The sequence below is a fragment of the Trichogramma pretiosum genome, unplaced genomic scaffold, assembly GCF_000599845.2.
Source record: "Trichogramma pretiosum strain Unisexual culture from Peru unplaced genomic scaffold, Tpre_2.0 scaffold9, whole genome shotgun sequence".
NCBI classification, from domain to species: Eukaryota; Metazoa; Arthropoda; class Insecta; order Hymenoptera; family Trichogrammatidae; genus Trichogramma; species Trichogramma pretiosum.
Genome location: NW_019641697.1, coordinates 2,982,115 through 2,999,497, shown reverse-complemented (window position 1 = coordinate 2,999,497; position 17,383 = coordinate 2,982,115). Strand labels below are relative to the sequence as shown.

Here is a 17,383-nt window from a genome sequence, read left to right as displayed (position 1 = left end):
CTATCTCGCGTTCGATCGATCGCTCTAATTGCGCACACAGAGCAAACATATAATAATACAACACACGATAATTGACCGTCCTATAAGAGCTCAAGTTCTTTGTCGCGCGTTGCGTTGCCTACATATACATATCGCGTGCAGCATATATAGCCACCCGACTCACCAAGACTGTGTGTCTATTTTCAGAGCCCGGCGCAGTTGAGCGGCCGCGGCAGTTCGGTGACCCAGTCACCGTCGTCGTCTCTCAGGCCACCTCCGCTTCCCGAAAAGCCAAAGTATTTGCAGTCTCAGTCGCAGCCACCGCAGCAGCTGCAACGCAGCTTGCCACTGCGTCGTCCGCGCTCCCGACAAGACTCGGCGAATCTCGAGAGCGCCCTCGAGGAGCTCGAGACGATCTTCAACAGTCTGCATCTGGATGCGGACGAGCAGCTGCTCGACAGGGCCGACCGTCGGACCCTGGAGGAGATGCACTACAGGGGTCTGACGGCCAGCCCGGTGCCGTTCGACGCCGAGGACGATCCCATTGCGAGGAGAAAGACCTGGGCTGACTCGAATTTACTGGTAAGCAATTATTGTCGTGTGTCAAAGGCTCGTTTTACGTTATGCATGCATTAGTCACGCGACTGGCGTTTGTTTATTTTTACGCGCGTCAAACGTACATACGTGCAGTTATTAATATCGCGTTTGCTTACTTTAACACGACTCTGCTGAATAAATCAACATTTGTTTCATCGTACATTCCTAAACTTCGCTTTTTTTTCTAAAGCAGGGACAAGACGAGGTCGACCGAGCCGCTGCGGAGCACCGGCTACGAGACGACATGGCCTTCAGGCGCATGCAGTCGGCCAACAGACAGGACAGCAGACCGGCGTCCAGTTGCGCCGGGGCGCCCGGCCTCGAGAGCATCAGCTACCTGATGACGCCGGTGCCGTTCGGCGGCGAGAATTCACCGAGACGCTGGGAGGATGCCACCAAACAGCAGCAGCAGCAGCAAAATGGCAGTGGCAGGAAGAAAAGAGTAGAGCCCGACGTCACGCTGGACGACGTCGTGTTTCGCATGCGACACCACGCCAATAATACGCTCAAGGTAATTATGCGCAACGCTGCTGCCAGCTGAAAATAAACGATATTTTCTTACACTACTTATATGAAATTGCAGATATCCGATCCGCAGCCGCCGTTCGGCATACCACTGGGCCCGATAGCCACCGCCACGGAGTCGGACTACCTGCACAGTCAGGCGCCCTCCTGTTCCCCGGCCAGCGCTCGCTCGCCCTACATACCGAGTCGCGAGCCCGACCTCGTGACCGACGACCTGGCCTATCGGGCGCTGCGTAAGGACGCCTCCTCGGCCTGCAGCAGTCATCATCATCATCATTCGCAGTCGTCGCCGATGTCCTTCTGCAGTCCCGTGCCCTCGACCCCGTCGCCTCTGCACTTCGGTTCGGGGCGAAACAGCAGTAGCTTCAAAAAGAGACATCGCTCGCTGTCGAGCAATCTCTACGGCGTCATCAGCTCGTCGCAGTCGCCGACGGGTCGTGGCAAGGGTTACGTAGACGATGACGACGACGACCTGGACTCGTGCAGGAGCGGCAGTCAAGCGGCGATAGTCAGCGATTCCGAATCTTTGGGCTTCATGAACGACAGCAGCAGCTTCAGAGACGCGACGAGCGGCCACGTCACCAGCGAGGAACCTTGTCCTCGGGTGCGAGTCGTCGTGGTCGATCGGCAATCGAGCGATCTCGATCTCAGCTCCAAGTCCTGCGAGGTGCATCATTCCGAGGACGACGTTCGATCGAAGGATAGAAGGTACGTAGATAGAGAAGGCGCAGGAATCTTCCTTACCGACCTGCGATCTAAAACACGCGCGTGTATTTTTTAGCCGTAGCAGAGAGCCGACGCACGATAACAGCAGCGCGAGCTTCGTGACTTGCGACGCCAGCGTAGCCAGCGCGAAGGCGCAAAACACGAGTCCGAAAGAGACTGCCGCGAGAGCCGAACCCGAGAATTCGGCCTACAAGAAGCTCTGCCAAGACCTCGAGAACCTCGTGCAGCTTACAAAGGGAATCGATGGTAAAGTTCCATCGTCCACGCAACAAGCCACCGCCAAGTCGGTAGCGAGTAACGATAAGCCTGCTGCGCTGCGGGTGATGAGCGCCTCGGAAATAATCGACGGTATTGCTCGAGACGACGACGACGAAAAGAAAGAAAAAGATGAGGATGAAGAGAACAAGAAAGAGGAAGAAGATAAAGTGGACGGCCAGTCGACGATCAAGCGCGAAATCTCGACGGTGCTCGACGATCTGAAAAATCTGCGCGAGACTTGCCGGGAGGACATCAAGCGCTGCAGGGAGTCGGAATTGCTGCAGCCAACGAGCAACAAGCCAATCGGAGGAGGTGCCTTGGAATCTTCTTCGTCCACGGAAGCAACGACAGCACCTACCACTAGTAGCAGTAGCAGTCGGGAAAAGTGCGAGAACCGCGACAACTCGAGCAAGGCCTTCATGCGCAGCGTCAGGGAGGCCAAACTGGCCGGCGACTGGAAGGAGAGCACCCCGCGGGCTCGCAACGACGCCGGACAGTCGACCGTCAGCGACGACGACGACGGCCTGGATCGACTGCATCATCGAGGACGTCAACAGCCAGAGCAGCAAAGACCCCTTCAATCTCGGAATAATTGGGAAGGTGAGCACGCCGCCGAGGCCGTCGTTACGTGTAGCCTCCTGGGCACGGTGCTGAGCCGTGACAATCAGCGCCGCGGCGTCGAGCTGTTCGGCAGCGCCACCGCCGCCTCGGCCCGACTAACCGCCAAGTGCATACGCCACATTACTAATAACAACGGCAACAGCAATAAAAATAATAATAGCAATAGCAATAGCAATAATAATCTAACGGCCCAGTGCTGCTGCTGCATACTGCTTGTGTTCTTTCTCGTGCTGCTAATAGCTATCCAATACGTGCCATAATATTGAATAGACAAAAAAAAATATTATTGTACATATAAACGACGACGATGTGCACTTACACACACGTTTTATCCCATTTATAAACTTACCATCTATTTTGCGTGCTATACAAATAATACATACATACGTATTTACCGCAAGTTACACATTAGTTTTTACTTACATACAACGAAACACGAACGCGGGAATTGTTGAGTATTTTTTAACGCGGAGAATATAGAACGTATATGTACTTTTATTTTAATCCGACTGTCGTTGCGCTGGTTCGAGTCCGGAATACGGTACCATTCGTACGTATACATACAAATATCGACATTCCAAACTTATTACTTAACTTTGACTCGTTTATCGAGGACATGGCGATTTATGTATACATATATTGACGAAAATCCAGCTCCCGTGTGTCCAATCGATTCCACTTTACGCTCCATTTGTGTTTGTTTTTAGTCAACATCCTCTCTCTCTATACTATCTCTGATTACATTCCTAGAGCTTTGGCAAATGTAATATCGAGTCTTTGTGTGTAAATGTGTGCGTTAGTTAGTTAGTTGCATATATTGGAAGAGGATTTAAATATTATCATTGCTTGCGATGTATACTTTTGTTATCGTAGTTTTATGTGTGTGTACATATAAATTTAGCGTTGGTCTTGCAGTTTAGAAGACTTAACGAGTTATAATATTATTATTACGCTAATAAAGCGAGTTTCATTTCCAACTTTACAAGATTTCACGCTTGTATACCTACATATCAAAGTTTTAACTTGAAAGAGAGAGAATCTGCTTGCAGATCAAACATCTTTCGTTCTCAGTTGATCATTGCATTTTTCATGTATCGTTGCTATTTTTTTGTGTGCCTTATACATTCCGTTCACTGGTCGAATGGTACCGTAAATAACTCAATTTTTCATGTGCTGATTATATTATATATGAAAGACACGGATCTAATGGCGATTTGTATCTCTTTTTTTTTGTATTTGATAATGTCGCAGGTGCGGTTTCCACCACTACTTCTACCACTACCACTCTATTATGACAGAGACAAGCGTAATCCAAAAAACAGATACTTTTCACGTTGTAGCCTCTCTACTACTTATCTCTCTTCGAATCCTCTATCGACACAGTTGATTTTTACAAATTTATTCTGTTTATAAGGCAAGAGTAAATTATTATAACACAATATCCAACACACGATAAATGTTAAAAAAAAGAAGACGTATTTATTTTTATGAATTTTAATAAATTTTATGCAGATCAATTATATGAAGATGAAGAGAAAGAAAAATTATAAATAAATATATATTATTATACATTTACCATGAATGAAAATAACGTGTTTTGCGATGATTTTTCTTCCCAATAACCCAATAATTTATTTTTAATAATGCATTGTTTTGATTAAACTAAATAACAAAATTTTAAAATCGATTTACTCGATCGAAAATTCTCTTGCTTGAATATTTTTTAGCGCTGAAGCTGCGTGTACAAAAGCTGAAAGTTTGAAATATATATTAATCTACTATTAAACCTGTAAAATATTACAATAATCGAATGCTTTTTTAGTCACGTTCTCCAAAGCTTGTTTATTTTTTAGTAAGTATGGATTTTTCTGGTTTGTTTTTCTACTAATCGATTCGATTTTTTTGTAATCAGCGCGTCAAATTATTCAGTGTCAATGCAACAAACAAACAAAAAAATTTTTTTTCTCGTGTCTAGGTCTGAATAAATGTAATCACAAGTACCACAGTATGCCAGCGAAGACGTCGCCGCTTCTGCCATTTCGACTTTATGGAACGAAACGAAAGTCCAGCAATCGCAAGTCCATGTGTACAGTGTCGTAATGCGTTTTCGATGGACGAATAGCGAGCACACAATGATCTCTTTAACCAATGAAAAAAATAATTAATTATCTCGGTTAAGTTGTTATATTGTTATATTTGTAAGGTCCGTAGAGTTATTGTTTTGTCAAAAATAGATAGAATTTAGATAATGGCAATTTTTGTGCAATATTTATACAGAAACTTAAAATTAAGAAAGTTGAAGTGATATTTCGAATTCCTCAAGTTTACTGCATCTAGTTTACGTTAAGTGGAATATGACGAGAAAAAGAAAGAAAGAACAATTGAACATTCACCATTTCTTTTTATTTCATCTTCACAAGTTTCACGAAGAACATTATAACATTCGAAATTCACAGTCGTTCTTCACTATTCTTGATTTCGGATAAATATCCTATGTAACAGACACGAAAATAAAATTCAGCTTGAAACTTTTCAAAAGTTTGACTTGAATGCCACTCGGCACTTCGTAAAATCAGGATAAAATTCACTTTCTGCTGAATCTTTACATTCTATGTGTACGGATTATGTCGTATATTTTAATGTAATTTGTTTTGCAATTAAGAGTTTTGTACTTGAAAATATTTCACGCCTTTTGTTTTTTTTTGCTTCGTAAAAGTATTCGCCTTTCTACAGTATAGATACACTTCTTTTTTGTTGTGAAATTTCAATTTTTCTTTGAATTCAAATTTTTTTCCTTTTCAATCATAAATATGTATCAATGTAAGATCTGGATACCTGAAGAAAAAAAATTCATGTCACGAGCCAAATCGAAAGGATTAACACACAAATGCAAAAGAGAAAAAAATCGAATTTTTATGCAAATTACTTTTACTATTTGTGTGAACTTTTTCTAGGGTTACTCGCACTCACCGTTAGAGTTCGAAAATAGAAAAAAGAAATGAACGATTGAGAGCTACGCTACGAGAAAATTTTTACGAGCAAGCACTTAAGTCATAATTATACTAATTGTAATACTTTGTAATTATACGTAACTATATTCTAAAATTGTATCGATCACTTGTATATTATCTGAGAAACGAATTTAGCACAATTCACACCAAAAACTTGACTTATGTACAATTAGGGTTACATCGATTTTTAGGATAAGCAGTCGAAAGTAAAGTATTTTTTTTGTAGGATCGAATGAGGTTATCACGATTATACCCAGCTACATAATTTTTCATATTTGATTCTCTTTCGTGGTATCGATTATAATTTATATTTTTTCTTTTGGCACTTACGATTCTTTTTTCGTTTGATCAATATTGAAATTGTTGCATATTTTCAGAGCACATATAACAATGCACAACAAAAAATAAGTTTACACCATTATTGCGGATAATCAGACGAAGATGAGAATTCATATCGAAAGTATGATATTGCGCTTATATACATTCATTTGGTGCACAGTTCGACAGAATTCAATACTGATGTTTTTTTTTCTTTTTTTCGGTTGGCTAACTAATAATTAATACAATTTTCTGTGTTTCTATTTTCATTATGTACACATATATATAAAAAATGAACGAAAAGCCGTGAATGTCTTTATACTCGCGCGAATTAAAATTAGTGATTATTTTCTTTTGTCAAGACACGGCTGGAGTAGTAGTTCATATGCATATTACGAAGTAATGTGACTGTTGTAAAGACAACGAAAAATATACATGTTTAAGCACTAAGGCCGTCACACACTTTCTCGTCATTTTTATTATTATTTTTTTTTATCTTATTCTTCATTATTATCATCGTCCCAAGGCGCGCGCATAGGCTTCGCGTAAACACACACACGAACCAACACAAGTATACATTATTTTTTGGTAATTTTTTTGTTGTCTTTTATCATCGGTAGAATATAATATATATTTTATTATGATAATAATACTATACAAGAGATGCATGGCATGCACAGCATTCGCAGTTTATTTTTTTTATTATACAACAATGAGAAACAATCAACGAGTTACGTTCCACAATTCATTCGTTTCATCTCGCATTCGGGACACCGATAAAAAAAATAACGTACGTTACATTTTCCGAGGATTACACTCGAGTCGAGTTGAGAGAGTGATAGAGTGCGAGCTGCAGTAGGGCCAGCCCCGTTGCAACAACGAAAATAACGTAGTCTGGGTAGGGGAGATGGGAGTTTGGGGTTTTGTATTTTTTTGTTTTTATCTTCATTTGCTGGACGAGCTCGAGCAGGAGGCTCCGTGACTGGGAGTGGGACTACTGCTGCACGACCGACTGAGAAGACGATGCTGGGGCTGCTCGGCTATCAGAAAATTGCCGCTCGTGTCCAGCAGTTGGGGCGCGTTGCAGCCGCTGTTGTTGGGTTGCTGCTGGAGGGCCGCGACGAGCTCGGGCTCGGCCGGGCTGGCGCAGCGTCGCTGTCCGCCGGCGCCGCAGTTGCTCACGTTGCTCGTGCGTGACAGCGTCTGCAGGGGGATGCGGTAGATGCGCATCGGTCGACTGTCGCCTACAGTGAGAGAGAGAAAGAGACAATTTTAAATTCTCGTTAGATTCAGCGAAAACTAAATGCGGGTGCAGCCAAGTGCGACAAAAAGAGTAAATTCATGAAATGCCATGACCCACATATAGAGAATAATACGTACTCTGCACACTGGACTGGGACGAGGGTGGGCTGTGGCTTCGACTGCTGTGATCCAGTTGCTCCTTGTCGAGTTTGACGGAGAAGAATTCCGGCGCCGTCGAGGCGAAGAATATGTCCTGCTTGGAGGTGATCAGGCTGAGATTCGGCATCGCGATCGTGTGCACGAGATTGCCGTTGATTATCAGGCGTATCTCCATCGTGTCCGCGGTGAATGCTATCACGTAGGGGAACGCGCAGGCTGCAGATAATTTTTAATATTAATGCTTGGTCGAGCTTACGGTTAATTTTTAAATCGTAAAAATAATACTGACCAACTGCGATAGGAACGGAATTCCAATTGAAGTCGAATTCCGTCGGCGCCGAGTTCTCGTCGCACAGCTTTTGAAAGTGACACGTATCTATCTCGTCGAAAAAAAAAGAAATTAGCTCCGATACGACATCGATAGAAAAATTTCAAGTGCACTCACTGTTGTAGCAGAGCAGCAGCTCGGGTTCCTCGTCCTCGCAGAGATCCAACGCCGCGACCAGATGCGGCTTTACGCTGGCCTCGAGATGTACGCTCCTCGAGGTGCCATCGACGTAGAGCAGCTCGTAGTGATGCTTGAGGCCGCAGCAGACCATCCACTCACGCCCTGGCTCCTGACAGTCGACGATCGTCATGATGCTGGGTGGCTCCGAGGCCTGCAGCTCCTTGAGCTGGAGGAAGCCGTCGACGGTGTCGGTGTCGGCGGCGGCGCACCACTGCGTCCAGGCGGCGTTGTGCTTCCACTGGAGGACGGTCAGGCGACGGCCAACCGCCACGCACATACGCAGATGCGAGCCGCCTGGTCGCGTCAGACAGTACAGATGGCATCCCTTGGTGCGGTCGAGACGGCGAAGCTTCGTCATCGCCCGCGTGCGTACGCTCAGACGTCGTTGGCGCGCGTAACTGCTCGCGGCCGAGCAGCAGTCCGTGTCGTCGTCCGCCTCGGCAGCGTCCACGACGTTCGTGGTCGTATTTTGTTGCTGTTGCTGCTCGTCGTCCTGCTCGATGCTCTGATTGTCGAGGCTCGTGGAGGCCGTCGACGAGGCGCTGCCCCCAGCCTCGGACTCGAGCTCGCTCAGCCGGTAGACGTGCACGTGGCAGTCCTTGCCGCGATCGCCGGCCCGAAACAGTAGAATGCCGTGCTGCTCCACCACGTCCAACTGCTTCATCTGCACGCTCTTGTCGAAGAGCATGCGATGCGACACGTCCTCCACGAGATAGGTGCCGTACTCGCTGGCCAGTATGAGTCGGCCCTCGGTCCAGACGTCGCCGCACAGCACCTCGTGCGGAAAGTCCGGATAGATGCAGCGCGGCTCCCAGGGCCGTGGTTTAAGCGGGCCCACCGTGGCGAGCGAGGTCGGCGCGAGTCCGTGCACGATCGCCTCGAGTTTGAGAGCCTGACCGACTCGCACCATCTCGACGGCGCGGGTTTCCTCGCGACGTCGACCCGGCGTCTCCACCACGTCCGACAGAGCTCGACGATTCAGCATGCTCTGTGCATAAAACGCACGATATACATTTGGCAGTTATACATAATGCGTACGTTCGAGTTTCGAAACTAGAGCAGTGGAGTGCTATATGCTACTCTATATAGACTAGCCCCCGCGTATAGTATGTACCGCGAGAGCAAAAGTTTTCTGCGCGAAATTGTCGCCAATGTCCTCGAAAACTTTTGTTTCGCCGTCGCGCTCTCATACTTTAATACAAGTTCGTGCGCTTCTGCTATAACGTACAACGCGAATACAAATAGCCGGGATTTTCGCTGGCGGAATTATGTGTGTGCGCATCAATCGCGCGCGCCCGACGCACCGCTGGGAAATTCGGCTTTAATTCGCTGTTGTTGTTGTTGCGACTTTCGCTGCCACTCAATGAGTTATATATATAATTTGGGGCGGAGGATTATAAGCTCGAGCGATCGAGCGCTGTGCACAGTAGAGGATCATTATTATTATGCGAGGAAATTTCGCGGGACGTTTGCTACGACGATGAGAACTTAAGCTGCGAATTTAGTACAAAAGGAAAGACGACGCAATCGAGCGTCGTCGATATCCCGATGATCGAAACAATGGAGGGACGAACTTTCAATTAGTTTGTCGGGTATCTGTCTGAGCGAACGATATAGCTATGGGCTATATTACATCCCTGGTGTAGAAATGCTCGATATCGATAATGTCCTAATGATCAACAAATGTCCATTTAAAATGTTTCAAAATACGAGATCGTTGATTAATAAAAACGACCCAACTTTGAAGCACTGTCCCCATTATGAGTATCACCATTTGATTAACACGCTCCACAATAGGGACACTTGACTATTGAACATCGGGTCAATGAGCAATACAACTGTTTGATAGTAGGGACATGGCGTCGACTAATTTTATAACGCGTGTAAAAAAATGTTTTTACAAATATAATTGTTTAAAAAAAGTTTAGACCAGGTTCAAACATTTCAAGCCTCTACCACTAGATGGCGAGTACCTTTGCCTGTAAATCTCCAAGTGGTAAAGTAAAAATAATTGTTTAAGTCAAAACAAGTTTTGAAAACGAACAAATATACTTGTTAAGTATTGAATTATAAACTTAACAATTTTTATCATTAAAAACGGGTAAAAAAATTAGGAACATCTCATATCCATAAAATATTAGTACCCCATTAGGTCAGTATATGTTCAGCTCTAATATCCCTCCTAAATCCACTAAATTTTTTCGTCGGCCAAAAACTAGCCATGAGATATCGAGCATTTCTACGCAAGGACTACATAATCGATAAAATTCTCCATCCGAATCGTCGAACGTACGTCTCCTTTCATACATCATCGTAATATATTATTAACTCACGTTGCTCTTGCCGTCCTGCGTGTGCTCCTGGTACATGTCTCTGAGCAGCATGTCCAGGGTACGCTCGCGTTTGCGCGAGAACGTGGGCGTGTCGAAGGTGGCCTTCTCGCCGTTGATCAGCTTGACCAGGAGAAATTCGCGCAGATTCGCGGCGTCCTCGAAGCAGGGCGGACAGGGCAGACCCGGGCCGAACAGGGGTACGTTCTCGTCGCAGTAGATGGCGATGCGATAGCCCACCTCCTCCTGGTCCTCATCCGCCGTAGTCGTTATCGTCGTCGTCGTCGTCGTTTCGCTGTCTCCCTCTTCACTTTGCTTACTTTGCTGCTGCGGCTGGGCTTCCCTCGTCACGAGGGCGAATACGTCTATATACGCGCATAAAAGGAAAAAATAAATCACTAGTGTAAAAGCGAGAATTGAAAGCGACGCAAGCGAAAAAAACCCACGTGTGAATTGGCTGCGTATGCAGTTGGGATTGAACGTGTCGAGGAGGCTCGGGTCGTCCGTGTAGATGATGTTGACGATGTCGTTGCCGATGTGTCGCTTGCGCTCCAGCTGCTGGGGATTGTCCTTCGAGTGGGGCAGCAGCGTCGACACGTGATACATGACCTCGTGGCCGGCGTACACCGTGTAGATGCTTTCCTTGCCCGTCATGTCGCCTGCGAAATTATACACGGCGACGATCGGTCAGATCGAGGATGTTTTGCGATCGAATCTCGTGTCGGCTCGAGTTCAGTTTGTGCTTCTACTACTACTACTACTACTGGCTCGACACGAAAGAGGACTTATCGTCTTGCTCGAAATTACCTTTGACATCCAGACCGCCGCGATATTTGTCCCAGCCTTTCAGTCGTATCTTCTGACCGAGCACTTCTAGAAATCGCTCGAAAGCCGGACTCCCTGTTTCTGTAAAATGAACGAAACACAGTGGCATCAAGATACATGTTAAAATTTCTTATCATTTTATATATAATTATTTTTACTTCTTCACTTGTTGATTTACAAAAATAAAGGTACTCGCCATCTAGCGGTCGAAGCTTAAAGTGATATTACCGTATTCATAGTGGTCGAAAACTATTCTAAATTTTATTAATCAGTTTCATTGGGAGTTTCAGGTCATTTGAAATCCACTTATTATTTGCAATCACATTACAAACATAAAGCACGTTTTAAATTACCTAAAAATTTCATTTTAACCGCTTCAAAAAATTTGAAACAGTACGTGCTATGAATACAATAATGACACTTCTTCACCGCTAGATGGCGAGTACCTTTATCTGAAATCTCCAAGTGGCGCAAAGAAAATAATGTTGTATAAGTCGTAGTATAGTTTTAATATTTTTAATAGTACTACGCACTCTAGAGCATGGCATGGCCAAAAAATGTTGAAAATAACTTTGCACTACCGATCATTATACCTCCAGTTCTAGTGGGACTTTCTTGCCCAAGAAACTTTTTCATCGTCCAAAAAGTAGCCACAAAACGCTAAGCATTTCTAGCAGGACGCTTGAATTGTTCGCTTACCGTTGGATAGCATCTCGTCGTCGGACGTTTGTCCCTCCTTGGCGTAAATCACGCCGAATTTGAAATTCACCGAGCCCTCCTGCTCCTCCAGCAGCAATAAATCCTGCGAACAACAACGACGGCAACGGCAACAATAATTACGTCAGGTATAAGCTGCAGCAGCTGCTTATTAATATACATCGTGCGCGACGCGCATAGAAGCCACACGTACCTTTTGAATTTCCGGCGAAATTACTTCTCGCGGAGCTTTGTCGAGCTTCTCAATGCCAAAGTAGTTGCTGCAATATCACGACGAGAGAACGAGATGATACACAAACGAGCGCATTAATAAATTGAAGGGATGAAAGGAAAAAGTGTATTGTAGCATCGTAATTATTATAAACCCAAGAAGAAAACGCCGACGACTAGACGACGGTATAAAAAAAAGGAGAGAAAAAAAGTACTAAAGCGCCAATACACGCAAATGTCGATCGAATCTACGGAGCGTTAATAAAATGCCTTTGTCGTCGACGTCGTCTAGCCGATGCGGCAAAATCCAATTATAAGGCGGCGTACATATAAATTCAGTCAATTTCTCTCACCTGAGTATCTGCCGGACGGTCATCGACCTGTTGGACGAGTACGGCAGAGATATCTTCTGAGCGCCCTGTGTAATAATAATGCCACGCACACGTGAATCGAGAGGGTTGAGAGTATACAATAATAATATAATATGAGCAGAGGTGAACGAACGAGGGATCGATATGTATATAAGTACATAGGCCTCGAGTTGAATGTCGAGCCTCGACCATATACACACAAAGCCCGCAAGTATCCATATACAAGATGATAATACGCTTACCGTACGACGCCACAGTATGACGCGATAATGCGGCACGCATTGATCGCCGCCCTCGCTTATTACCACCGACAGAAAGAGAGGATTGCGCTCCTGGTCGGCCGCCACGTAGTTCTGGTGAACTGTGTGCAACAACACTCGAAGATGAAATTTCATATCTTGGATATGAGATATAATTTTGGCATTGTGTGTCACTTACGCTTTCCGAGGAAGTATTTGAAGTACCAGCGCGTCTGGTACTCGGGATTTTCCAGGACTGGCGTGCTCGGGGATCCAAACATCTGTAATTACGGATCGAACATTTATTTATCGAAGCATTTGACAAGAAAAATGTAATCCACAACGCGATGTCTGACCTCTTCTTTTTCGCCGGGCGAGTCGCCGTTTTCCACGCGGAAGCGTCGGCCGTCCACGCCGTCTTGCTCGATTTGCGGCAGCTGCATTTGCATCGCATGAAACATTTTCTATATGTAACACACATACACATATACACACAAATAATCGCCCTGCACATTATAAGCTGCGAAGGGGGCAGGGGATTGTGCAGAGGGAAAAACGTTTAAAGGGGAAAAGTGAAATTGGGACAAGGTAATTTTGCGCGCGCTTCGACGCGGCGGCTGCTGCTGCTGAAACCGAACTCGAACGGCTTTCAATACAGCCTATTTCGAAAACGGTCGTTTTCTGTTAAACGTACTACTTATGCTCTACGATCGCTTGTGTGTATACGTGTGGCACGAAAGAGCTGAACGAGATCGAAGGGAATATTCTCGAGTCGAGAAATAAGCGCAGAAAAGTATGTTAGGGAGAATGTTCGAACGAAAGACAAATTTTCTGACAGGTGCATTAATCGCTATCATCGAAAATTCTGAATTTATTTGTATACTGGTTGGAATTTATTTTCCCGCTTGCGGATTTACAATACGCCATCTAGTGATGAAATCAAAAAGCTCACGATTCAATGGGATACATTTTTCTTTTTAATGTTTTCAACTTAAGTCTTTAAAATCAATTATATTTTTGAATGTAAATTATTGTTTCAATCGAGTTCATTGACGTAACGAAATTTTAATTTTTTTATTCAAGTCAACCCGTTAATTCCATTCAATTTCAAAGACGATTCCATCGATTCAATTAAATTCCATTTCACGCGCAGCAAGACTCTGAGGAGAATCCGCCTATATACATTATTCCGCGACTATCGCGCGCGCACGCGACGCTCGCTCGTTTTTCACGGGTTAACTATAGAAGTAGTAGCCACCGCAGCACACCCAGAGCGCATCCAAAAAGCAAAAGTTTCGCTTTTCAAAGCGAATGAAAACATCGAGAATATAATGAAAAGGATCGTGTTGACGTACCATTTCGACGCTTCCGTAGCATCTTCTCGACAGTACGCCCCGCCTCGAGACGGTGTCCGTGGACGTTCTGCAAAAGAAAGAGAGCATGAAATAATAAAAAAAATTGCATCGTCATAATTGGCTTTTGATTCGCGCGACTATGAAAAGGAGTGAGAGAGAATTAAGGCGCTTGAAAAAAAATTTTTTTTCCTCGCATTGAGACTAATTAATAATCCGCTTTTGCTCGTAATTAGCGGGGTCACCAATATAAAAGTCCTCTCTCCCCTCGAGTTCTCTTTCTTTCTCTTTTTATTTCTTCGACCCACTGCTCATTAAATGCACCAAATATATAAAGCGTGCGCGGGCTACTGCGCGCCCATACATATATACAACATAATTGAAGGGGTATTATTATAACGCGACGATTTATCGCGTTCTACATTTCAAGGGTAAGCGTGCCCCGCGGGGGTCCCTCCTTTATTTTGGTGCCGTAGTCGTGAACTCGTTGCATAATCTTTTACCAAGTTTTTGCATGTTATGTGTATGTACCTTATAATTCGCACGTACACACAGCTCTGATGACATACTGCGCGACGCGCCGGAGGCGCCTACTACACACAGCGACATTATTACGAGTCACGTGCAGAAAAGCTCGAGCTCTAACAACACAATATTTCGAGCTCAGGCCTCCCCCTCTAATCAGCGACAATTTATCGCAGCGAATAATATATAATGCGCGTTTAAATTATCACATGCCAAGCGCCGGCGTATATATTTGATCGACGATTCGTGGCTGGTGTTTATGCGGGCCTGAAATGCAATAAAAGCTCCGATCTCTCTCTCGTCGTCGAGCGATGATCGTATAATGTAAAAGTTTGCGCGCGTCAACGGGTGGTATAGCGTCGTTATATATATAAAATACGTCGTTCTCTCGCTAGAGCGCATCAAATGAGAAAAGTTGATCGTTGCACGCGTACGCCTGCAAGAGGCGAGGCAATATGTATAAAGAGAAGCTGCTGCACACACTCGATATTCTTCCCGCACGTGTGGATCAAAAAAAAAGATCGCACATAGCCTACGTGTAAAATATATTCTTATATCGATCATTGCAGCACCGTTGAATGTAATTAAAAAAACAACTTTTCTTCCAATCCGCGCGAGTGCCTATCTATATGCGTTAAGCATTTTCTCTCGTATACGCACGGGCAGACAGAATGAAACTCGCAACGTCGTCGACGCGTTTCCGCCGCAACGTCGTTATATTTGCGCCGGGATTTTTTTTCTTCTTCTATCTACCTCGACCCTATCTGCGTGACGTATAGCAGGATATAATATAAAAGCGGTATAATACGCGCGGGGCCACGAGATTAATCACGCAGAAAGCAGCAGAAGTGCAGTCAACGGTGTTGCGTCGAGGGTGTCTGCGTCGAGGCGTGATAGCTCTGCACGCTCTGCACCCAGTGGCAATTGCCACACTGCACACTTTTTTTCCTCTCTTTTTCCTCTTTTTTTTTTTAATTATCCGATTGTGCGCGTCTCTGTCTCTCTTTATACGGGGAGCCAGGGATCGCGCTTCAATTTGATTCCATAACGTTTGCTCGCGTCCTCCCCCTGCAGGATCGATGCGGTTTTTATCGCGCCGCTCGCTGACGTCGGCAAGGCAAAAGTCATAACGACAAATTCATTTCGTCGAAATGATTTTTCCCCGGGATGTATAGCCTTCGCAACGGTGAAAAAAAGTGGGGGGTGCAGAGAAAAAAAAATTCAACGTATACGAGAGAGTGTGTGTGTGAGAGAGAGACAAGGTTCCTCTGCGTAGCAAAGCTCTCATCATGATATTTATTGTACTGCACGCGGGCGTATCGGAGCTTTGCAGCAGTAGCAGATATAAGCACTATTCTATTTCATGCGCGCGTAACATATATTCATAAATCTATGAACTTCGATTGTCTCGGGCATATATATAATAATGCCAAAGCCTTTGCAATTCTCTCTAGCTTGCTCTCACTTGCAGCAATGATAGCGTCGCGATAATAAATTTTGCGAGACAAGAATGTATAATATCCCTCGTACATTATATTGTTGAGCTCGCGCGCGACAGAGCAAAAGAGAGAGAGAGAGAGAGAGAGAGCAAAGCCGCTCATGCACATGCACTACTGCTGCTGCTGGTGCCTGCCTCGAGATAGTAGTGAATTTCGCGAAGGAATGAAGAGAATTTTCTAGACTACTGAATTATAATGGCCCAAGGTTTTTTCGGCAGAGGCGGTGCACTGCTGCTGGAACTAGGTCGCGACGCGTACAAGCATGATCGTGGCACATGGGGGCCGCCGGCACAGCTTTTTTCACTTATAAGCGAGCAAAAAGCGATTAACCGTAATCGTACAGCAGCAGCAGCAAGCTGCGCCGCTGTCTCGCGGGAGTACGTGTGCGTGCGAACGATCAACGCTGATTGACACGGAGAGAGCTAAATATAATACTATAATGCCGTTTGGCTCTGGCGCGAAAATACGAGTTAATTAAGATCGCGATCCGTGTGTGTACGATGAAAAAAGGGGCAGTCGATTTCATTTTCGATGGTCGAAATCATCGCGTTCGATTTTTCTCGCGCAATCAACTGAGAGCCGGAATCGACCTCAATAAGTTAAGCGGTATTTTATAAGCAGGCACGTAAGCGTAACTACAGTTTAATGGCATCGTATATATCAGCTGCATATGTGCGAGCAATAATAATAATGTCGAGTCGCGCATCGATTGAATTTTTATTCTCTCAGCGCGTCCGTGCTGTTATATATCGTCCCCTTAACCCTGGTAGAAGGGCTCGAAGCTTTATGGCTAAATTATTTTGGTTGACCAAAACGTGTTTGGACATTTAGAGGGACATACAATCCAACCCAATAATAGATTGTTCACCACAAGTGATATTTTCACTTTGATACAGACTTATATACAATTAACTTTACCTTACCACTTGCAGATTTACAGATCAAGGTACTCGCCATCTAGCGGTGGAGATTCAAAGTTGCATCAACGTGTTGTATTCAAAGTGATTGAAAACTGGTCTGAACTTTTCGGAACAATTGTATTGTCTTTGTCGGGTCTTTCGAAATGCGCTCGATATTTGTAACAAAATTGTATCAGAAAAATCACCAAAAATAAACTAGTTGATGGTTATATATTTTCAAACATTTTAAATAATCATTTGTAGGACAGTATAAGCCATTGTGAATGTCGAGCATTCCTTCCAGGGCACCTCACTCTGACAATTGCACACATTTGTCGCACTCGCACCAACTCGTCGCGTACAGTTAATAACTGACTTATTTATTTATCTGTTGTTGTTTTTTTTTCATGCCGTGCATAATGCGGCACTTCGTATGCACAGAACGACGTTTTTGTGCTCTCTTTTTTTTAAC

At 44.7% G+C, this 17,383-nt stretch overlaps 2 protein-coding genes across 12 annotated transcripts in view; one reads left to right on the top strand and one right to left on the bottom strand.

Moving 5' to 3' along the window:
- The window catches only part of LOC106649425, a 33,462-nt gene extending 28,467 nt beyond the window's left edge, over nt 1-4,995 (top strand). For 3 of the 6 annotated variants that reach the window (XM_023462248.1, XM_023462250.1, XM_023462247.1), the window contains 4 exons: nt 187-561; nt 767-1,087; nt 1,160-1,809; nt 1,883-3,683. In XM_023462248.1, the coding sequence (XP_023318016.1) occupies nt 187-561; nt 767-1,087; nt 1,160-1,809; nt 1,883-2,966 (2,430 nt within the window). In that variant the 3' untranslated portion in view covers nt 2,967-3,683. Of the gene's footprint in view, nt 1-186; nt 562-766; nt 1,088-1,159; nt 1,810-1,882; nt 3,684-3,957; nt 4,168-4,681 lie in introns of those variants that run through there. The other 3 variants (XM_023462251.1, XM_023462252.1, XM_023462249.1) reach the window with 3 other exon arrangements.
- A 92-nt stretch (nt 4,996-5,087) lies between these two features.
- The window catches only part of LOC106649426 (GTPase-activating Rap/Ran-GAP domain-like protein 3), a 46,994-nt gene continuing 34,698 nt past the window's right edge, over nt 5,088-17,383 (bottom strand). For 3 of the 6 annotated variants that reach the window (XM_014366829.2, XM_014366827.2, XM_023462253.1), the window contains exons 3-16: nt 13,992-14,058; nt 12,993-13,100; nt 12,836-12,917; nt 12,640-12,758; nt 12,380-12,444; nt 12,010-12,076; nt 11,799-11,901; nt 11,082-11,180; nt 10,721-10,933; nt 10,278-10,639; nt 7,882-8,932; nt 7,726-7,812; nt 7,416-7,652; nt 5,088-7,279 (exon numbers count right to left, since the gene is read on the bottom strand). In XM_014366829.2, coding sequence (XP_014222315.1) covers nt 6,981-7,279; nt 7,416-7,652; nt 7,726-7,812; nt 7,882-8,932; nt 10,278-10,639; nt 10,721-10,933; nt 11,082-11,180; nt 11,799-11,901; nt 12,010-12,076; nt 12,380-12,444; nt 12,640-12,758; nt 12,836-12,917; nt 12,993-13,100; nt 13,992-14,058 — 2,959 coding nt within the window. In that variant the 3' untranslated portion in view covers nt 5,088-6,980. The remainder of the gene's footprint in view (nt 7,280-7,415; nt 7,653-7,725; nt 7,813-7,881; nt 8,933-10,277; nt 10,640-10,720; nt 10,934-11,081; nt 11,181-11,798; nt 11,902-12,009; nt 12,077-12,379; nt 12,445-12,639; nt 12,759-12,835; nt 12,918-12,992; nt 13,101-13,991; nt 14,059-17,383) is intronic. The other 3 variants (XM_014366830.2, XM_014366828.2, XM_014366831.2) reach the window with 1 other exon arrangement.